Source organism: Vombatus ursinus, unplaced genomic scaffold, assembly GCF_900497805.2.
Source record: "Vombatus ursinus unplaced genomic scaffold, bare-nosed wombat genome assembly UNPS02015255.1, whole genome shotgun sequence".
In the NCBI taxonomy this organism is placed as follows: Eukaryota; Metazoa; Chordata; class Mammalia; order Diprotodontia; family Vombatidae; genus Vombatus; species Vombatus ursinus.
The window spans coordinates 29,209,941-29,233,318 of NW_020955033.1; the positions used below are offsets into that span (position 1 = coordinate 29,209,941).

The window sequence follows — 23,378 nt, forward strand, 5'->3', positions numbered from 1 at the left end:
TTCGAAGCGGGTAGGCGGTGGCCGCGCTGGAGGCGGGGTGTTGCAGTGGTCCTGGCTTTGGGCGGCTCTAGGACCCTTCCCGGCCCCTGCCCTCCTCGTTCCGAGCCCCGGTGTCTGTCTTACTCTTAAGGTGCAAGAAGACTGGAAAGGTAGGAAGGCTTTTAAAAGCCAAGCAGATTTTATATTTGATCCTGGGGGTAATAGGGAGCCACTGAGATTTATTGAGAAGGGGAGCAATAGAGTCAGAACTGTGCTTTAGGAAAGTCACTTAGACAGCTGGGGGAGGGGGGATGGATTGCAGGGGGCATGGATGCTTTTTTGGCCCAGATGGAAGGGAAAGACCATTGCATTCTGCAGCCAGAGGTGTTCTGTCTCCGGGTCCAAGTTCTGATCTGCCACTTACTACCCGTTGGAGCTTCACCTGCCTGAGTCTCAGCTTCCTATTCTGCACCGTGCATGATGAGTCTTGACGACGTGATCACCACTGTCTCTTCGAGCTCTGCTGCAAGGCTTTCTGGCTCTCACCAAACGCCTCAAAGTAGAACACAGGACAGTAAGTGAGAAAAGGGAGTTAGCTTAGTCGAAAATTTGTTACCTAGTTAACCAGGGAAATGGAACAAAGTCTTTTCAGAACTGGAGACTAGAAAAAGTCTTTTTGCTTTATTCAGCTAATACTAAATTAAATACTAATGCTAAATACAACTAACGCTAAAAGTATTTTTGCTTTATTCAACTAATATTTAAGTGAACATTATTAATACTAATCAATTGTCAAATATCTTATTAAGTACCTACTATTAATACCCTAGGTACACAAAGGCAAAATTGAAACTGTCACTACTCCCTGAGTTTATTGTTTAAGTGAGGGAGACAGTGAGAACTTATATAAGTAGATACAAAATGCAAGTTAATTTTGTGGGAAAGGCACTAGCAACTGGAGGGGATCAGGAAGGGTTTCATGTAGATGGTGGCACTTTGGAAGGGAGGGGGTCTTAGAGTTAAGGTGAGAGTGGAGTGCATTCCAAGCATAGGGGCACAGCCAATGCAAAGGCACTGCGATAGGAGATGGAGTATTATGTGTAAGGAGGAACACGAAGGCCAGTTTAGCATAACTAGTGTGTAAGAGAATGGGAGTAATGTGTAAAGGGAGTAAAGATAAATTGAAGGCATGCTGTGAAGGGCTTTAAATACCAAATAGGAATCTATATTTTGTACTGGAGGCAGTGCATTTTATTTATTGAGTAGCAGAGTGACATAGTCTGTACTTTAGGAAAATCATTCTGGCTACTGTTTAAAGGCCACTTGGAAAGAGGACAGACTTGAGACAGGGAGACCAATTAGGAGGTTATTGCATGAGACTCTGTGAGAAGTGATGAAGGTGGCAAAGGAAGTTCAGTGGTCAGCTGGGACTAGACCTTGGGACGCAGAATTATGTGGTGGATAGAGTACTGGACTTGTCATATGCTCATTCAGCAATCATTTCTTAAATCTTTCTAGATCCTAGGCACTGGGGATACAGAGACAAATGAGAGTGCCAGGGAGCTTACATTCTATTGGGATAAACACCATGTTAATAAAAATGATAGCTGGTTTTTATATAACACCTTAAGGGTTGCAAAATTCTTTACAAATACCTCATTCCAACAACCCTATTGTTATCCCCATTTTGCAGATGAGGAATCTGAAGCAAAGGGTGAGGATCACTTAGCTAATAAGTAACTGGATCCAAATCTGAACTCAGGTCTTCCTGACGCCATGTCCAGCCTTCTAACCATTGTACCATCCAGCTGCCATTTAAAAAAAAAAATTAGGTAAATTGAGAGAAGGGAGCACTTATATCTAGGGAATCCTGTGAGATTTAAGGTGAGCTTCAGAAAGAAGAGCTGTCCCCTCATTCAGGGTCTTAGCTTTGCTCAGGAAGCTGAGATCCTATTTATTGGTAAATTTGTGCTTTATTAATAAATTGATTATGCTTGGAAGTTTGTGCCTCAGTCTATCTTAATTTTAACTGTTACAGTAGGTTTCTTAATTCCTACTAGACTGTACTAAGCAAGGAGCCAATGAAATAATGTGTGTAAACTCTGTAAATTTTCAAGTGCTATATAGCTGTCAGTTAATGTTATTCTTCAAAGGCAGGATTTTGCCTTATCCATCTTTGTATCATCCTCACCGCTCAGCACAATTCTAGGGACATGGTGTTTCTTATGAAGCTGATAATTGGGGTAGCTAGGTGGCACAGCCTTTGAGGATCTGTAGACCCTAGGTAAAGAACTGTTGACATAGAGTATGTGGGGAAACATAGTATGACTAAAGGTGCCATACTGGAAAGAGCTTTGAATGCCTGGCTAAGGAATTTAGACCAAAAAAGCATCTGAAATCTCTTCCTAAAGAAGGCAAAAAGTCAGCAGTATCGGGAACAGATTGAAGTGGGACACGCTTATCAGCAGTTAGAAGGTTGTTGCAGTAACTCAAATCCAGAACAATAAGCACCAGAACTAAAGTGGTAGCACTGAGGGATCAAGGGTGAGACATTACAGAAGTCGAACGAACAGCGCTTAATATCTTAAAAGAGTCCTTGATAAAGGGAAGTAGGAAAGAAAAATTAGATGGAGGTTTTATGCATGAGAGTCTAGGTAAATAAAAGTCTCATTGACAGAAGCAGTGACCTTTCTATTTTTTTTAAGAAGGTTAGTAATTGCTTCCATACTTATTACTTTGCCCCCTTGCCCCAATAACATTAATTTCATTTACTCAGCTCACAGGGATGAAGCGCAGTTCTGTTTCCACTGGTGCTGCTGGCCGCCAGTCTTTGCAGGCCTTGAGATCACAGGACTTCAATAAACAAGGCCTTTATACCCCACAAACGTAAGTATTACTGACATTGATCCTTGTCTGTGTTAGTGTTGGAGGAAAAGAAATCTGTACAGTTGGAAGATTCTGAAAGTGAAGATTATATTGTGATGAGTGGCAGGGACACAGGATTAGAAGGCCTGCTAAGATGCAATTTATCAGAAAATTATGTACCATGTCACTTAGATTATTATAAGGTAGACCTGGAATTTGCTGTCATAGAAAAACTACCTATGTCCTCCTAAGTGTTATGCCTGTAATTCCTAAAGCTGCCACCAGGTGAGTGAGGATGTCTTGAATTTTGATTAGTAGTCCACTCTGCAAGCTTGGTTAGTAGTATCTCAGTTATTTATCACACCATTCTTTATTGCTTTTCTATAAAAATATGATCACCGGAGTTAGAAAACTTGGCTTGTGACAATATTACATTCAATTATTAGATAACCTTTTTCATATGGTCTGCAATAAATTGGCATGCTTTCATTTAGCACACTTTTCATATCAACATATTTGACAATCAGACCAGGATGAAAAGCAATGACAATAGTTCTAATAGTCATTCACCATGGAATTTATCTCAACCGCTTACTACCTGGGTAACCTTCAGTAATTTACTTACTTATTTATTTCTTCATCTTTAAAATAGGAATGACAGGGGACTTTGGTCAACATGGTAGAGTAAAAGGTAGCAGATCAGCCCAGTTTCCATATAAGTACCACAGAAAGTACAAAAGTATGCCAAACGAAATAATGATTAGAAATAGTCATCCAACCACAGTTCACAAAAGAGGACATGAAGAAGCCTAAGAAGGAGAACCCAGACAAAAGAACTAGAATGAGGCAAGCACAGCACTAGGAAAGTCTTGCAGAGTAAGTTATTTAAATATCCCAATTCCCACAGCCTCAAGGAATCCTCTTAGTGCTGCTCTTGCCTCATTCCACTTATTTTGCCTGGGATCCTCTTCTGAGGCTTCTGAGTGTCCCCTTTGGTCCCTTGGGCCTGGTTGACCCCAGGACAATCAAGCATGCCTAGCCAGAAGACAGGAGCACTCTAGTGGGGAAGGGGTGTGGGGAGGGGTGGTAAATAAAATAGCTAGCAAAACTCCTAGGAAAAAGGCAGGGGTTCGTGTGCATTCTAAAAGTTTTCAGCTCCAGAACAAAACCAACCCTGACAAACTCAAAGAGCTTAGTGCTCCGGATATAGTGCTCTGTATCCAAAGGATATTGTAAACCTGGGACCCACCAGTACTTTATGCAAAGCAGGTCCCTTTGGAGGGTTGAGCCACTGACAGAACCTCAGACTATATGAATCAAAGCTAAACAGAGCCTACGTTGCATCCTAGCATGGAGCCAGTTGCAGCCTAGCCCTGACAAAATCCCTCACTTGGGGTGGGGGAGGGAGGGAGATAGCAACAAAACTTGAAATATGAGTAAACAGATGTCTAAGACACAAGCCTACAAGGCAGTCACTGCATAGTACTGATTGGCAGAGCTACAGATAGTTTGCCCCTAAGGTCTATTAGAATTCCTAGAAGAGATGAAAGAAGATAAAAAAGGACCTTATAATCTTATAAATGAAATGAGAGCTCTAGAGTGGTGGTGTCAAACTCAAATAGAAACAGATTTCTGTGGCTGCATATTGACTTAGAAAATCACTTATTAACATCTGTGTTCTGTTACATTTTTATTTTGCTAAACATTTCCCAGTTACTTTTTAATCTGGTTTCCTGAAGGCCTCTTCGTTGGCTTGCAGGTTTGACACCTCTGCTCTAGAAGATAGAATTAGAAGGAGAAGAAACAGTTTAGTAGAGGAGGCACAAATTCTTACCCGAGTAAAAGACTCCCTGAGAATGAGCTAAAATAAATAAAGGAATGGATAAATAAATAAAATACGTGATTCAGTTAAAAAGTAAGAATTATTGAAATCAAAAGACAAAAAATAGAAGAAAGTGTAAGGTATCTCTGATCAAAAACAACTGATCTAGAAAACCAGTCAAGGAGTAGCAATCTAAGAATAATCAGATGTATCAGAAAAAAATGTTCGATATCATATTCTAACAAATCATAAAAGAAAATTGCTCAGAGGGGCAGCTAGGTGGTGAAGTGGCTAGAGCACTGGCCCCCAAATCAGGAGGACCTGAGTTCAAATCCGGCCTTAGACACATAACACTCACTGGCTGTGTGACTCTGGGCAAGTCACTTAACCCCATTTGCCTCATATAAAAAAAAAAAAAACAATTTGCTCAGAGCTATTAAAATCGGAAGGCAAAATGAAAATAGAATTCATGCTGGAAAAAAACTTCGGGAATATCATGGGAACCATAATCAAAATCCAAAACTTCCAAGTTAAAGAAAAATATTGTCTGCAGACAGCTTTGAAATACCAAGGAACTATGGTCAGGTTCATATACTACTTGGCAGCTACCATTTTAAAGGACAGGAGAGCTTGAAATAAAGTATTCCAAAAGGCAAAAGATACAGTCTTACAGCCAAAAATAACTTATTCTGCAAGACTAGGGGGGCAAAGGAGGAATTGGGTGAACCTTGAAATACAGAACTTGAAGCATTCCTGATTTTTAAAAAGCCAAGAGTTAAATAGAATATTTAAAATGCAAATACAAGAGCCAAGAGAAAACTAGAAAGGCAAATAATTGGATCAGTTGGAAAGGACTATATGTTGAAGCATTCACGTTCTAATATGCAGGAAAGGGACAAGTGTCCCCTCAAAATCCTGATGTCTTCAAGGGTCAGAGTGTTCGATAAAACAAGGGGCCTTGTGGTTTTATTCAGTTTGGGTGATCTTAAATAAAATAAGAGGAATAGGAAATACACTCAGGAGATGGAACTTGCTATTTCATATAATTCGGGTGTATGAAAGAAGACAGTGGAGGAAGTGGGTATAACAGGCAGCTAGGTGGCTCAGTGGACAGAGTACTGAACCTGTAGTCTAGAAGACCTGAGTTCAAATCCAGCCTCAGACACTTAACAGCTATGTGACCCAGGGCAAGTTATTTAACCTCAGTTTGCCTCATTTTCCTCAACTGTAAAGTGGGGGTTAAAAAGAGCCCTTATATCCCAGGGCTGTTGTGAGGATCAAATGAGATCATATTTGTAGTGTTTAGCACAGTGCCTGGCACATATAGCCTCTATGTAAATGTTTATTCCCTTCCCTGTACCCTAATATAAACCTTGCTTTCACCTAAATTGTGCAAAAGAGTATTGAACAAACACAAAATCTGGTGTGGAAAAAACATCAAATTCAGAAGGAAATTAGGCAGAAACTGTGGAGGAGGAGGAGAGGTGGGTGAGAGGAGAAATGGAGATATCATTACGTTCAGGATGAAAAAAGAAAAATGAGGATAATACTTCCATTGTCCAATTATAACTGTAAAGTGCTGTCTGAATATATGATTTAGTATAAAATGCTTTTTCAGCTTATTCAGCTTCAATCCTTTAAGGATCCATAGTTTCATAAGTATAGGTGTTCCTTTCATCATAGTTTTCCACAGTAGTCTTCACAAGTTGCCATAACTGCAAAAATTGCTGTAAACTCACCAGGAGGCCAAAATTCTGGTATGAGGTTTTTTTTCAAACTTAGCTAGGCTATCTCTCAAAGCACTAGCACTGTATATCAGGGGCCATCTCCAGTCACCCTGATCTATGTCTTTTCACTAGACCCAGAGGGCTCTAGAGAAGAAAGTGAGTCTGGTGACCTTGCACAGCTCTCCCTCATTTAAATCCAATTCACTTGCAAGTTATAGCATCACCTCCCTAATGTCATGGTCCGTCTTCAAGAACAAAGGGCAAACAACAACAACAGCACAGTGTGTCTCTTGGCTGTATTCAAGCTTTTCTAATTTACCGAAGTTTGCAGAGCCTTCAAGAATCCACTATGGCTTCCATGCAGCATTAGAATAGGAAAGGGGAAGGGAATAAAAATTTGTATAGCCCCTACTATGTGCTAGGCACTATACTAAGCCCTTGACAAAAAGTATTTCATTTGATCCTCACAACAACCCTGCAGGATAGGTGCTGTTATCCTCATTTTACATTTGAGGGAACTGAGGCAAACAGAAGTTAAGTGACTTGCCCTAGGGTCACATGGCTAGTGAGTGTCGGAGGCCAGATTTGAACTCTTGTCTTCCTGACTCCAGGCCTAGTTCTTATGTACTGCACCACTTAGCTACCTCTAAAATAGCACTGATCTAAGCAATAGAAATATTGATTAAACACACTCACATATATGTGTTTACATACACACACACACGCACACGCATATATATGTGTGTATAAACTTAAAATCCTTCTCCAAATTCTTTCTTTTCACAAGTATTTTATATACAAACACTTAAGGATAAATGGTACTTCACACTAAGCTTCACTTGTTATTGATTGTTTTAATTCAGTCTTAAGTTTTACTTTCTGTTTTCCCCATTTAGAATTTCTATACTTCTGGCTATTTTAGAGTTTGCTGTTGCAAAAAACTTCTTAACAAAACTTTGGTCATTTTAAAACTAATACAGGTTCCTCCAAAAGACAAAACTTGAAATTATATCAGAAATGAAAAAGTGGCTAATGTAATTTCTTTTTGACAGTCTGTTGTGTGTTCTTAAGTAAAAACAGTTGCATCATAATAAATAGTGAAATTGCATTTATTTCTAGAGAATTTTGTTTTATAGAGTTATAATTTCTTTTTTCTTAAAGGAAAGAAAGACCAACCTTTGGGAAGTTAAATACAAGTAGACTTACACCTGGCACATCCACTTCTGAAAGGAAAATCAGCTTCTTTGGTAAAAGGTGATATTAATATTGGCTTTTTTCTTTACAATCCAGCAAAAAAATATTTATTGAATATGTTCCACATGCCAGGCACTGTATTGTGGTTTTGAGGATCCAAAAGCAGTATAAGACACAGCCTCTGTAGACAGTTAAGCTGGAACCTACAGTATAAGTCTAAAAAGGTGGATTGCAGCGAGACTATGGAGGCCTTTAAATCTCAAACTGAAAAGGCAGTTCAGAGATCATGAAAGTTGACTATGAGAGTGACCTGCAATTTAGGAATATTAATGTGACAGCTATGTAGAATTTGGGTTAGAAAGGAGAGAGATATGGGGCAGCTAGGTGCCACAGTGGATAGAGCACTGGCCCTGGAGTCAGGAGGACCTGAGTTCAAAAATGGCCTCAGACACTTGACATTTACTAGCTGTGTGACCCTGGGCAAGTCACTTAACCCGTTGCCTACCAAAAAGAAAAAGAAAGGAGAGAGACTGAAAGCAGGGAGCCTAAATAGCATTAAGCTGTTGTGCCAGTCTAGGACTGAAATGATATATTCCTAAACTAGGGAAGAAACTTGTGTAAGTAAAGAGGGGTAGAGGTGAGAGGTATTGAAAAGGTAGAATCTACAATAAATGGCACATTAGACATGAATGTTGAGAGAAGGAAAAGTCCAAGGTTGCAACTTTGGGTAACTAGAAAGATGGTGGGTGATACCCATCAACAGAACCAAAAAGAAGGAGGAGAAATGGGATGCGGGGAATATATAATTAGTTATGCTTTGGACATGTTGGGTTTGAGATAACCTGCACAACATGCAGACAGAGATATCAGCAAGCAGTAACACAGGGCTGGAGTTCAGGAGAGAAATTAAAACTGGATATACAGCTTTACCGGTTGTCTATGTAGAGAGTAATTAAAACCATGGTAGCTAATGAAATCACCAAGAGAGTGTAGAAGCAAAAGAGGCCCTAAAACAGAAACTTGGGAGAAACTCTTAACAGATAAGAAGAGAACCAAGAGAATAGCATCATGAAAAATACGGGGAAAAGATAAGAGTATTCAGGATAGGGGTTGGCAAGCCAGAAATGCTGAAGTCTCTAAGAGTATTGGAACTAAGAAAAAGCCATTAGATTTATCATTAAAAGAGATTGCTGGTAAACTTGAAGACAATAGAAACTTGATTTCAAAGAGCTAAAGAGTAGAAAGTGAAGAAATAAGGAAATGAGTGTCAACAGCCTTTTGGCTGCAGAAATGAGGAAAGGTAGAGAACAGCTTAAAAGTGTGGTAAGGTCGCAAAGTTTTGGTTTTTGTTTTCTTGATAGATGATACTTGAGCATATTTATACAAAGCAAAGGTAGAGGCAGTGGATAAGGAGAAATTGAAAATGACCAAAATAGAGAGAATGATCAGAGACCGTAGTTAATAGCTAACATTTGTATAGCTCTTTAAGGTTTGCAAAACCCTTTAACATATACTAACTCAAAACAACCCTGAAGAGGGTGATATTATTCCATTTTACAGATAAGGAAACTGAGGCTAAGAGATTAAATTACTTAATTTAATAATTAAGTGACTAATTAATTAAGTGATTTGCCCAGAGAAACATAGATGGTAAGTATCTAAAGCAGAATTTGAACCAAGGCTTTTCAGGCTGCACATTGAGCACTTTATCTATTATACTACCTAGCTGCCTATCTAGTATGTCAGTAAGTGCATGAAAGATAGTAGCGTCTAAACAAAGTTATAATGGTTTTTCATAAAAGGACATTTAATTTTTTTTTTTTATTGTGAGGGGGTGATCGTATGTTTCAAAAAATTATTTGAAATAAGAAATACGTTTTGCCTTCCATGAAATTTTTGAATTGGATCCTAGATAAGAGAGATCTGTTATTGGTTTTCTAGAGAGCTAATTCATTTTTTAGTTCTTTGGGAATTGAGAATTTAAATTACTGGCTTATTAATTCATTTAAAGTATTGGTATATATTACTGAAAGAAATGTATTATTTGTAGCACACAGAAAAAAACTTGAATATTCATTGATACTTAGAAGAGATCAAATAGAGGAAAGAGCACAAAAGGGAATTTATACTGTAGTGAAAATAACGACAGACTGAATAAGATCTGGGTTCTAGTTCAAGTTTTATTACTCATAATATAACTTTAGATAAGTCATTAACCTCTCAATTTCCACATCAGTAAAATCTGGATGCTAAACTGCATCTTTCTAAGGTCCTTCCAAAATTCTAAAACACTTTGATTCTATAATATCTGAAAGGTAGGTGGCAGCAAGTGAAAATGAGGGATAAAATTACTTTCAACTAAAAATTAGCTTCAAAAAACAATTCAACAGACATTTGTTAAGTGACTGTAAAGCACTGAGCTAAGTGCTAGGGATACAAAGTCAAAAACAAAGCAGTCCAAGGGTGAACCAACATCAACAAAGATAAGTAAATATTAGGCAATTTCAGAATTGAGATGGCACTCACAGCTGGAGGAAGGGGGAGAAGGGTGTATCAGAAAAGACTTTGTATAGGATGTGGCGCCTGAGCTGAGTCTTGAAATAAACTATGAGTCCTTGGAAACAGAGGTAAGGAGGGAGTTCGTTGGCCATTGTGGGCAGCCAGTTCAAAGTTATGGAGAGTCTCAGTTTTTGACTGTCTCAGTTTCCTCATCTGTAAAATATGGATAATAATAGCATCTAACTCTCAGGGTTGTTGTGAGAATAAAAAGAGATAATATTTGTAACATGCTTTGCAAACCTTAAAGTGCTATATAAACTCTAGCTATTATTAATAATGATAATAGTAATAATTATGATGGTCATAATGACATTTGATTTAAAGTCAGGAAACCCAAGTTCAAATCCCATCATAGATGCTTACTGAAAGTCACTTAACCTTTCTCAGCCTCAGTTTCTTCATATTTAAAAATGAGGATCATAATAGTACCTACCGTACAGGATTGTTAGAAAAATAAAATTAGATACAATATGAGTAAAGTGTTTTGTAAACCATAAAACACCATAAAAATGTTAGCTAATATTATATTTAAGAGGTTCAACAATAGGGAGTTTGTCTTCTTTTTAAAATCTCTGGCCAATTAAGAAAGTAGAGTTTGCTAGAATGGCTAAAAAGTAATCTTCAGCCATTCTACTGCAAAATGCTTCGTCAAAAAAACAAACATTTTCAGAGATTAGGAGGGGGAAAAAGGATTTAAGAGGAGTAATATAATAATTTTAGTGCCAACCCAACTCTTTTGATTTGAGAAAAAAAACTGTCGTGGAGTTTTATGCAGAAAATAAACAAAATGTGAGCAATTACAAAAGATAAAAGAGATCATTTTGTTTAAATTAAATTTAAAAACTTGTGTACAAACAGAAAGGATCTAGGATAAGAAGGGAAGTAGTTGACTGGGGAAAAAAATCTTTTTGTCAAAATATCTCATGAGGGTTTGATATCCAAGATATATAGAACCAAAAATCATTCTCCAATAGAGTAGTTGAAGAATGTAAACAAGTAATTCTAAAAATAAAAGCAGACTATTAACCCTGTGAAAGAATACTCCAAGTCAATAAAAATAAGAGAAAAGCATATCAAAACAACCCTCAAGTTTCACCTCATACTCAGTAAATTGGCAAAAATTACAAAACAGGAAAATAGTCAATATGGAAGGTTGTGGACAGATTAACATACATTTGTATGTATGTGTGTATGTATGTATGTATGTACATTGTTGGTGGGGTTGTGAATTAGTCCAACCATTCTTTAATAATGAATTTGGAATTTTAAAAATAAAGTGACTAAAATGTTCATATACTTGGACTTAGCTATTCTACTGCTAAGTGGTCATTGACAAAAAAGAAAGGCTCTACAGACAACAAAATATTTATAGTAGCACTTTTTGTGGTAGCAGAGAACTGGAAACAAAGTAGATATCTATTGTTTGGAAATGGCTAAAGCGATTTTGCTATATCATTTCCTACAGCACAGTAATATCCCATTATAATCAATGAGCATGGTGAGTATGGGAAAGCATGGCAGGTCTCATACTAACTGCTGCAAAATGAAGTTAGCAGAACCAAGAAAACAATCGGTATTATGGCTGCAACAGCACAAACAAAAAATAACTACCACCAAGGAATTGAAACAGTGCTGTGAAATTATAAATATAAGAAAACACCTCTCTTCCCATTCCTTTTCTAAAGAATAAAGTAAAATTGTACTTTTTCCTTTTTGAAATAGTTTTAAAGGTCAAAGTAAACTTCTAATAATCTAGATTTGGCTAAGGTAGTATACATGTAGAGGAAAAGAAAAGACTATTTTCACTACTTTTATTTATTTCCAGAACTAGTGGACCTGGATCCCGGAACAGTCTGCTTGGTATATTTGGAGGTGTTGAAAAAATCAAAGACCCTAGACCACTTAATGACAAAGCATTCATTCAACAGTATATTCGACAACTCTGTGAGGTATTCCGCCAATTGATGTTTTAAGTTCCAGCTGTTAGCTTAGGAGATTTTCAGTCAGCAAATAGTTGATCCTATTAAAAAATAATAATAATTCTTATAGTTTCTTACAGAAAATGGCTATGCCTTCAGTGTAAACATGAAATCTCTACAAAGTCCATCTGTTAAAGACTTCCTAAAGATCTTCACTTTTATTTTTGACTTCTTATCGCCTTCTTATGAGCTTCCTGATAGTAAGTTTGAAGAGGAGATTCCAAGAATCTTGAAAGATCTCGGGTTTGTATGTTAAATTTTTCATGGGCCTAAAAATATAAGAGTGAGAAATAGAGCATACGTTTGCACCCAAAGAGTATAAAAGCTTAAGAATATGAAAATAAATCGGGCTGCAAAACATCATTACATAGTTAGTCTATGGGAATGTTGAAAAGAAAATTTTTACCAAAGTAAATTATGAATGAGGCGTAGTAGATGGGAGGGGGCTTTTATCTGAGACTACGGTTAACATCCTGGATCTTTATAACCATGGGCAAATTGTTTAATCTCTCCATATCCAGGGCAACTGGAATAAAAACATAACTATCTCAGCAGAGAGAGTTCTCGTACTGGGAGTCCCTTACATTGATGAAATTACAACAATTATCTTGTATTCAGCTTACCCTCATGGTTTTGGGCAGTATAATGCCATACTATTATAATTTTTTGGTCAAAAGGAGGTTGCAGAGCTGACCATGATGCTTCCATAATTTGCCAAGATTCTTCTCCCCTCTTAACCTCCACCTTATAAAGTTCCTCTCTTCCTTTCTGATACAACTCAAACAAAATCCTCCTCATGAAGCTTTTCCTAATACCCACAAGCTACTAGCATCCTCTACCTAAAACTACATTGTATATATTGGTATAGTATTTACTCTGCTCTGCTAATCTATTCAAATTAGTTTTTGACAATAAAGAGGATTTGAGTAAAGAACAAATAATTAATTCGAGAAACAAGGAAGCTTGTGGCTGATTAGTCATTCAGTCCAAATTATGGTAGTTCTAGTGTACTGAACCCACCTCCTCCCACCTTTATCCCAGTGATTCTGTAACTCCTCTCCCCATGGGCTCACTGCCAAATTACTAATTAACATTTCAAACTGGATGTACCAGAGACATCTTAAACTCTCCATGTCCAAAGCAGAGCTTATTATGATACTCCTGATCTTCTTGTCACCCATTTTTGGGATTCATCTCCTCAAATCTCAGTCTCCCTCACCTCATATACCGAAACAATAAGTTGCCAGATTTTGTTTCTACATCTCTCACATTTGACTTCTCTCTACTCACACAGGTACCACCTTAGTTGAAGCCCTCATCTCCTCTTGCCTAAACTATCGCGATGGCCTCTCAAATTAATCTCCCTTTCTTTTTTTAGAATTTTTTTTTTTAAGGCAGTTGGGGTTAAGTGACTTGCCCAGGGTCACACAGCAAGTAAGTGTCAAGTGTTTGGTCTGAGGTCCAATCTGAACTCAGGTCCTCCTGACTTTAGGGCCAGTGCTCTATCAACTGCGCCACCTAGCTGCCCCTTAATCTCCCTTTCTTAATTTTCTCACCTGTCTAGGCCATCATACACACTTCTACCAGAGTGGTTTTCCTTAAGTGAAGTTCTTACTATGTTATTTCTTCACTCATCCAAATCTAAATATAAAATCCTCTGTAGAGGGCAGCTAGATGGTACAGTGGATAGAGCACCAGCCCTGGAGTCAGGAGGACCTGAGTTCAAATTTGACCTCTAACACTTTCTAGCTAGCTGTGTGACCCTGGGCAAGTCACTTAACCCCTATTGCCTCCAAAATAAAAAAAAATAAATAAAATCCTCTGTATAACTTACCATATGCAACCTTGCCCCTATACATTATACAGCGTTTTATGATTAAGCTAAAATGGCAATCTCTCTGTTCCTAACATATATCTTTTCTCTCTGTGCCTCTGCACTGCCCAGCCCCCATTTCTAAAACACTCCTCGTCTACCTCCACCTCATAGATTCCTCTCTTCCTTTTTGACACAGTTCAAACACAATCTTTTATATGAAGCTTTTCCTAAAACCCACAACTGCTAGCACCTTCCCTCTAAAACTCTCTTGTGTTTAACTACTTTGTATATATTTATATTTTATTTATTGTATTTTTATACTGTATATATTTTCATGCAACCTTGTCTCACCTATGAGAAAGCAAGCTACTTGTAAGTAAAGATTGTTAATTCTTTATGTTTATATCCTCAGTACCTAGCACATAGTAGGCACTTAACAAATACTTGTTCATTAATTGATTTTTTTATGAGATGCTTATTTTATCCACTCTTATGTTTAATATATTAACTATATTATTGTTGCTTTTATAGGTATCCGTTTACTTTACCAAAAAGCTCCATGTATACAGTGGGAGCACCTCACACATGGCCTCATGTTGTGGCAGGTTTGAACTGGCTTATAGACTGTGTTAAGGTATTGTCTGATTTGAATAAAGTAAGATTAAAACATTTGCTTTTAAAAATATAGGGATGTTTTGCACCCCAAAATAAATAAAGCAGGGGCAGCTAGGTGGCGCAGTGGATAGAGCACCGGTCCTGAAGTCAGGAGGACCTGAGTTCAAATCTGGCCTCGGACCAAATCCTTGACTCTTACTAGCTGTGTGACCCTGGGCAAGTCACTTAACCCCAATTGCCTAAAAATAAATAAGTAAAGCAGAAATTCACAACTGTAGTTTCACAATGCCTCAGCATGAAGTATTTTTAATTACCTCAAGGGGCATCACAAAATTTTCATTCCAAATTAAAATAAAAAAGTCTTTCATTTAAAAGTGAATTAAGGGGCAGCTAGGTGGTAAAGTGGATAAAGTAACAGCCCTGGAGTCAGGAGGACCTGAGTTCAAATCTGACCTCAGACACTTGACACTTCCTAGCTGTGTGACCCTGGGCAAGTCACTTAACCCCACTGCTTAGGCCCCCAAAAAAGTAAATTAAAACTAAATAGAAAAGGCACATCTCATTTAGTTGAGATGACTAATTTTTTTTCCTATAAAGTCTTCTATTCCAAAATTCTCTTGTCAAAAAACATAATTTAAACTTTATCTACGAGAAGTGAATTATTTTACTGTAACAGTAACTAATATTTTCCACCTAGATGTATAGGTACCATAATTTGAAGTTACACAAATGAGTAATTTATTTTAATAGTAAATAGTTTTGTAAAATTGTAAAAAAAAAAAAAAAAAAGGAAAATATAAGTTTTTTAAACATCAAAATATTTTTAAAACTTGCTATTTCTCTCATTTTCATGTTTAAAAGGTTATACTTAACTAAATTTTTCTGAGTTATTGTGACATAAACTTTATGTTAGGGAGGAAAAGAAATTCCTTTACATCAGTACTTTAATAGACATGTCGTTTCATTCAGAGGGAACTCCTTATATAGATCCATATCTCAATCTCTCTGTGTTTCATGATTTCCTGAAAAAATCGTCTTCTGGTGGCCAGTCTTATGGCGATTAATCTCTTAGCACTTCAGCAGCTAGGCAACAGAGTGGACAAGGAGCTGGACTTGGAGTCTTCAAAAGACCTAAGTTCATATCCTGTCTCACCTAGCTCTGTGACCATAGGCAAATCAAAACTTCTCTCAGCCTCAGTTTCTTCATGTGTAAAATAGATATGATATTACCACGTACTTCACAGGGTTGTTGTGGAGATTTAATGAAATAGCATGTGAAGTGCTTTGCAAACCTTACCTTATTTGTGGTTACTAACCACAAATTCTGATCCTCAGGGAACATACAGAGTCTGTTCATAGGCTGGAAGCCTTGAGTGTTTCCCCTTTCCCACCTCCCACCCTCCCCGCCTCTGCCCTATCCCATCCCTGGCTATTATGAAGTAGGACCTCAGTGGAGGACCACAATTAGTGCCCTGAAAATGAAATGTCCAAGGATAAAAATAAGTTACAGTTATAAGCCCTAAATGAAAATTTGCTGTAATTTTCCACTCAAAATTATATATATTATGTTATCAAACTGATTAATATCTCCAAAAGTTGTCAAGATTTTTATATTGTAATTCAATCTGGTTTTTAGTTCTCAACTAGATAGTTCGATTAAATTGTATCTTGAGTCAAGTGACAAGGTCATCCATCTAAAGAAAATTTTTTTTTAAACTTTTTTTTTTTTCAATTTTTAGGGTCACACAGCTAGTAAGTGTCAAGTGTTTGGTCTGAGGCCGGATTTGAACTGAGGTCCTCCTGACTTCAGACCCGGTGCTCTATCCACTGCCACCTGGCTGCCCCTAAACAAAATTTTTGTAAGCTCAGTCCCACTACTTTGTACAGAAATATAGCATTGCATTAAAATATATTATCATTGAAAAAATTATTTGGAGAAGTGGCTCAGGTTCTGATTTTAGAGTTATAATTTCAAAAAGAGTTCTAGATTACTGACTTTGCCTAAATTATCAAGTGTTATCAATTATCTAAATTATAAAGTTAACATTACAACATGATCAACCACGTACTTACAAAGCACCCTCTCTGTGCCAGGCACTCTGCTACATGCTAAGTACACAAGTAAGATAAATAAAACAAAGGAAAGACAGTGTCCTGTACGAGGAAAAGAAAGAAGGCCAGTTTGTCAGGATCACAGAGGAAGAGGAGTAATGTACAATGAAAATAGAAAGATGAGTTAGGGCCAGTTTCTGTAGTGCTCTGAAAGCTGACCAAAGAACTGTATATTTTATCCTAGAGTCACCCTAGGAACTTAGTTGATTAACAGAGTCACATCTTCAGATCTGCCCTTAATGAAAATTACAGGAAGACCAGTTAGGAGGCCATTGAAATAGTCTAGACAAGAGGTGGGAAGGGCCTGAACTAAGGTGGTAGCCATGTAAGAAGGGGTCAAGTGTGAGCAACGTTATAGAGGTAGAAACAGATTTGGCAGTTCATTGGATATATGAAATGAAGGAGCAAAGGAGTTGCAAATAATGCTAAATTTATGAATTTGGGAGACTAGAAGAATGGTGGTACCTTCAACAGAAACAGGAAATTTTGGAAGAGGAGTGAGTTTGGGGGGTGGATAATGCCTCATTTTAGACTTGTTAAATTTGAGATATCTCTGGGACATCCAGTTTGAACTGTCCAGTGGTGATTGAAGCTTCGAAGAGACTGAGGCTAGATATATAGATCTGTGAGTCATCAGCATAGAGATGAAAATTAGCCCATGGGAGCTAATTAGGTCACCAGTAATAATAACAGCTAACATTTATACATCACTAACTACGTACCAGGGACTGTGCTAAGTGCTTTACAATTATTATCTTATTTGATGCTCACAACTCTAGAAGTTAGCTGCTATTATTATCCCCATTTTATAGATGAGAAAACAGACAAACAGAGGTTAAGTGACTTCCCCAGGGTCACACAGCTAGTGAGTGTCTGACACCATATTTTAACTCAGGTCTACTTACTCTAGCCCCTGTGCTCTATCCATCACACCTTCTAGCTGCCCCAAGAGAGAAAATATAAACAGAGAAGAACAGAAACCTAAGACAGAGTCTTGGGGAACACCTATAATTAGGAGACATGATAAAAATGATGAATTAAACAAGGAGATGGATACTGTGAAAATAGGTTTAGTAGGAATGTATATGTATACCCTATATCAGATTGCATGCCGTCTTGGGGAGGGAGAGGGAGAAAAATTTAAAACTCAAAAGCTTATGGAAGTGATGATTGATAAATCAAAATTAATTAATTAATAAAAAAATTTTAAAAATAAAGAAAAAGGGATGGAAAAGAAATGCTTGGTAGCTTAATAAAAATCTTAAATTAAGAAAGTTATCTTGTAGATAAAAGATTGTACTGAATCAAGAGATCCAGATTATAATCCAGAAGCTACTATGATTAATATTTTCCTAGAACTATGTTATCCTTTCAATTGCTTTTGACTTCCATTAGTGTTAATACATTCCATTTATTGCTTAAAGATGTTCAAGTTTGATAATGTAGGAGAAAATTCTGTTATCAACATAAAATATTAATATGCACTGATACCTATCCTAGACAGGTATCAGGTAAAACTTAACTTTTTAAAACAAAGTTCAAAAGGATTTCCTACAAAATGCTAATCACTTGGGGCACTAAAAGTAAATGAGAAGAAATATGGGAATATATTCTCTTCTATTTAATTATGTTGTTAAGAACATGAAAAATTTGCAAATACTAGCCACCTTTAGGTCATTAGCTGGTTGTTATTTCCTAAAATGTTGGGAAGGAGATAGTAAGCTAAAATTTTTAATTGTGCTTTGATGCATGAGTAATAAACAATTATTCAGTGAAAGTTGCAAATATACATTATGTTTTAAGGAATCTTTCCATACCTGGGAGTTTCTGTTTGTTAATCATGGTATTTAGTGAATTATCCCTTGTTAGTAATATTTCTTTAATTACACTGGATTCCTTGTTAAGATAGTAATTCTTATAATTATGTGTAACTAATTAAAATATTGCAAATAAAGCCAGGGTTATGAATTTAGTCCTCTTCTCATAGTGTACTCTGAAAAGAGCGATGTTAGAATAAATGTATTTTTAGATATGATACTTTGTTTCAGAAAAAAATTTAAAGAGATACATCAGTTAGTAGGGAATGTGTTTGAGAGCAGCTAAATATTTTACCATGTGCTATTTAGCTCATTTTTGCCTGCAAACAAAGTTCACCTTCATTTGACGATGGACAACCCTGGGGAGGAGAGAGTGAAGATGGAATAATGCATAATAAGGTACCCTAACCTCACAGAATTTTTTTTATTTTTGAGTTGGCATGATGTTAATGAACTGAATGTGTCATCACATAAAAATTAATGTAAATATGGGATTTGTGTTCTTTCTGAAGTTCTGATGTATGTACATTAAATTAAGATGTAATTAAACTAAAAAAAAAAGATGTAATTAAAGAATCTAACACAGTGCCTGGCACGTAGTGCATGCTACATAAATGTTAGGTTTTGTTATTATTAAATAAGAACCTAAACTCAAAATAGTTAAACAACTTACCAAACATGGCCACAAAGTTAAGTAATGTTCCACAGATTTGCTCAAATTCAAGACTCAAAGAGTCTCATGGCTCTTGTTCCATTGTTCTTTCCCATATACCACAAAAAGCTTACATGATGGTTTAGGTACTAGAAAATATTTTTATTATCTTTACATATTTTAAAGTGACAAGACCCAGTACTAGCTTTGCTATTTTAATGTGGCCCTAATCAACACTATCATAACAGACTGTTTCCTACATTTTGCACATCAAATTCAGTGAATCTACTTTAATGGTCACAATATAGCTGTAATGAGGCCAGGCTCACTAGTTACCTTAATTAAAGGGAAGTATTGTTCTGTATCTATTTCTAATTCTAACTGGGCATCTTATATGGCAATGGTCACCAGGGGAGTATAGCACAGTTTAACTCACCATTACTATGGATCCAAAAAACAAAACAAAAGAGTTTCCTTAGTTTTGCGTATAAAAGATAAAGCATGTGTTCCAATAGCATGTTAAAAAGATACTTAATCAGGGCAGCTAGGCGGCACTTACTAGCGTTATGACCCTGGGCAAGTCATTTAACCCCAATTGCCTTAAAAAAAAATACTTAATCTAGTATTGATTCCTGCAAGATATCACTGACTTGTCCTAAAGAGCTCAGACTTCCTGCTTTTGAATCCATACTAAACTCAATGAATGAATGCAGCAATTAACTGTGTGCAAAATACTGTGCTAAACACTGAGGATACAAAAAGAAAAGTAGATAGCCCCTGCTTTTAGCAGCTCACATTCTAATAAGGGAAACACATGGAAAATTTTATGTACAAGTCAGATGGAAAAGTCCCATGCCCCTTAGGATTCAGTAGCAAAGCAAATATTTTGGGGGGGTTTTTTGGGTTAAGTAGTGGAGTTAAGTGACTTGCCCAGGGTCACACAGCTAGTAAGTGTCAAGTGTGTGAAGACAGATTTGAACTCAGGTCCTTCTGACTTCAGCCAGTGCTCCATCCACCGCGCTACTTTGCTGCCCCCTAGCAAAGCAAATGTTAATGCCTCTTCTTTAATATCAGTATTCCCAGGGCTCTTACATTCCAAGTCCTGGGCTAACCCTATCAAGTCTGAAGAGAGATGGTGATCAAAGTATGCTGCTCTTAGCCCAGTACCTAGCACATAGTAGGTGCTTAGCAAATGCTTCTTCCCCTCCCTTCTCATGGCCTACCTGCCCTGTGTGTCCATTTTAACACAATTACCCTTCAGCATTTCATACTTCTTAATGACCTTCCATTTCTTTGACCATTATTCCAAGGACTAAATCAAAGGAACATATTCTTGCTTTTGGTATCGTTTTATACTAAGAAATCAAAGCACATAAGTATGAGTAAATCTATAAAATGGATGAAATACATGAATTTTCTTTATGTATTCTTAAGTTCCAATTAGTGTATTTGCTATTTTATTTTATTAATTTAAATTGATACTTTTTTCACAAAGGAAAATAGTAAAATAGCTAGCTAAGAAATTGTGACTTAAAAAAATCTACTTCCCTCTTTTCCAGTTGTTTTTGGACTATACCGTAAAATGCTATGAAAATTTCATGACTGGTGCTGATTCTTTTGAAGATTTAGATACAGAGTTACACTCAAAGCTAAGTAAGTATTCTTCATTTCTAATATGTTAAATTTTGCTGCCTTGTACTAAATACTGAAATAATAAAACTTTTTAAATTATAAATATACCATCATAATACATCTTATTTGTGTAGAGATTTCACTTTTTAAAAGTACCTTATCCATTGATCTTCATGCTTTCCCTTGGGGGACAGATGGTATCCTCATGCCCTGAGTTATAATTAAGTAAGTTGCCCAAAGTCTTTCACATATTCTCTGGCAAATAAAAACATAAGTTCCCTGACTTAGTCTGTTTTTCTCCCATAAAAGTCTGTTTTTACTCCCATAAAACTCAGTCCACAATGTTTATTATAAAGGTTCGGTGACTTTCTTTTACTTGCTATCATTACTTATGTTGAAAAACCAGTTTATGTAGAGGGCAAATATAAATCTGAATGCCAGAAGTTTCCTTCAGCAAGCAGGTAAACTCTTGAAAAATGATGAAACCATTTCACAGTGACTTGCTCTTGGGAGAGATACTTTCCTGGCCATTGGGCTGGTTATGCCAACTGCTTCACGTGGGGAAGAAAGCAAGCTAGATCATTTTGAAAAGTATTTACTGAAAGGATGGGGAGTAGGGAGCAGTTAATGTCCTAGTAGATATACTATAAGGACAATTTAATACGAAATGTAATAATGATTTTTGAATAAATAATGGTTCATATTAACTACATTTGGGGGGCTTTATTTCCTTTCAGAGGACTTATTTAATATAGATGATGCCAAGCTGGAATCTTTAGCTTCAGAAAACAAAAGACTAACTGAAGAAATTGCAAGGCTGGAACGAGAGAAAGAAAATGAACCGGTTGGTAAACATGTCTGTCTCTAGTGAGATTGTACACTTGGGAATTTGAGCCAAAAAACTCTTTTAGTCTCTCAATTCCTTTTCACCTGATTTGGTGCTTTGTCTTTTTCATAAAGAGATGTGTTTATAAGAAATTTTATTTGTAAAGTTTTCATTACCATAAGGTTGAACCTCTTGTGAAGCAAGTTGTTTCATTTTCTCTGGAATCTGTTTATCCCTTGTGTGATGTAGCTTAAACTAGTGAGATCTGTCACCTGATGCAAGATTCATGTACATTTACATAAGGCCAAAAATAAGTCTCACGTCTCAGTTTGGAGGTCCTTGATGGTTGTTGGGAAAAGAAGTAATAAAAGAATTTATTTTTTGTTTAATATCACACTTTGTATACTGGATACTTTATATAAATTAAAAGCATTACATAATTACAATTTGATACCTTAATCTAGATAGTTGTAATGTGTGTATTTAACTTTCTAGTCAAGACATTTTTCAGGTTAAAATTAGGCTATGGACTTCACAAAAATAATATAGTTCTCAAGTGCCAAGGAAATTAGTACTTTCAAATGATTTCTCCCTGACTTTTAAGTTCCTCATCTTATTATTTACTTATTAAGAAATCCTTCTCCTAAATAACTCTATAACATCACAACATTTGCTTATTTCTAGCAATAGATTTAAGCATGATTACTTTGATATTGGCATAATATATACTGTTGGATATAGAGACAGGAAGACCCAAGTTGAATTCATCTTCCTTTTCTTTGTGCCTCAGGTAGTAGGCTCTAGTAGGCATCTCCTGAGTCTTAAATAAGTTGTGATCTGCCTTAGTGATTGAAGTTCCCACACTGGGGTCCTCTACCCCGACAAAAATCAGTGCTTTTGAGTATTCGTATTTGAAATCATTTTGGACTAAGATAAACTCTCTTCTGTTCACACATTTAATATTCTTTTTTCCTAAAGAATCGTCTGATATCTCTAAGAAAAGTGAAGGCATCTTTAAAAGCAGATGTTCAGAAGTACCAGGCATATATGAACAATTTGGAGTCTCATTCCGTCATTCTTGACCAGAAATTAAGTGGTCTCAATGAAGAAGCTCCTGCTGGAGGTAAGGTCACAAATTAGACGCCACAGGTAACCAAATTAGTGAATACTCAAGTATTCACTCTTTCAGTGACAAGACTCCAGTCCAGGAATGTAGCTTTCTTTTGGCCAACATATTTTTCCTTCTATCTGGCTGATTTCCTGCTGACTATCCACCTCTCTTATACTGCAGTAACTGGTGTTTCAGGTTCTGCTACCACTGCTTCCCAACCATTTCAGGTCCCTGAGCACAGGGCAGAACAAGACAAAGAACAGCACTTGTAATGGCCCTTGGCAGGTGGGTGGACACCTGTATCCTGGTGCCTGAAAGTGTGTATTCTTATTCTTGTCCTGTTGTCACAGGCAGCAGACTGGAAAGGAAGTGGAAAGTGAGATGCAGAGACAACATACTTATCTCCTGCTCCTTCAGTTCCAGAAGTAAGGCAGAGGAGAGAAGCCAAAGGGTACAAATACTTGCTGAGGGTTGAGGAACAAAAAGCCATGCTGGGCTGTCACTCCATTGTTGCTGATTCTTACTTTCCAGCTGTGTTCTTTTAGGCCCCTTTGTAGTGGGTTAAGGATAGACTGTTCCTTTTAAGAAATGGCTAGAAGGGCAGCTAGGTGGCGCAGCGGATAGAGCACCAGCCCTGGAGTCAGGAGGGAGTTCAAATCTGGCCTCTGACAC

At 36.9% G+C, this 23,378-nt stretch overlaps 1 protein-coding gene across 3 annotated transcripts in view; it reads left to right on the forward strand.

The window, feature by feature from the left end:
• Window positions 1-37: 37 nt before the first annotated feature.
• LOC114031846 (kinetochore protein NDC80 homolog) overlaps window positions 38-23,378 on the forward strand; it is a 46,617-nt gene continuing 23,276 nt past the window's right edge. The window contains exons 1-11 of one of the 3 annotated variants that reach the window (XM_027847010.1): window positions 38-149; window positions 358-553; window positions 2,756-2,865; window positions 7,555-7,647; window positions 11,972-12,095; window positions 12,196-12,368; window positions 14,473-14,575; window positions 18,795-18,884; window positions 20,697-20,790; window positions 21,507-21,613; window positions 22,574-22,718. In XM_027847010.1, coding sequence (XP_027702811.1) covers window positions 2,765-2,865; window positions 7,555-7,647; window positions 11,972-12,095; window positions 12,196-12,368; window positions 14,473-14,575; window positions 18,795-18,884; window positions 20,697-20,790; window positions 21,507-21,613; window positions 22,574-22,718 — 1,030 coding nt within the window. In that variant the 5' untranslated portion in view covers window positions 38-149; window positions 358-553; window positions 2,756-2,764. Of the gene's footprint in view, window positions 150-357; window positions 554-2,755; window positions 2,866-7,554; window positions 7,648-11,971; window positions 12,096-12,195; window positions 12,369-14,472; window positions 14,576-18,794; window positions 18,885-20,696; window positions 20,791-21,506; window positions 21,614-22,573; window positions 22,719-23,378 lie in introns of those variants that run through there. The other 2 variants (XM_027847009.1, XM_027847011.1) reach the window with 2 other exon arrangements.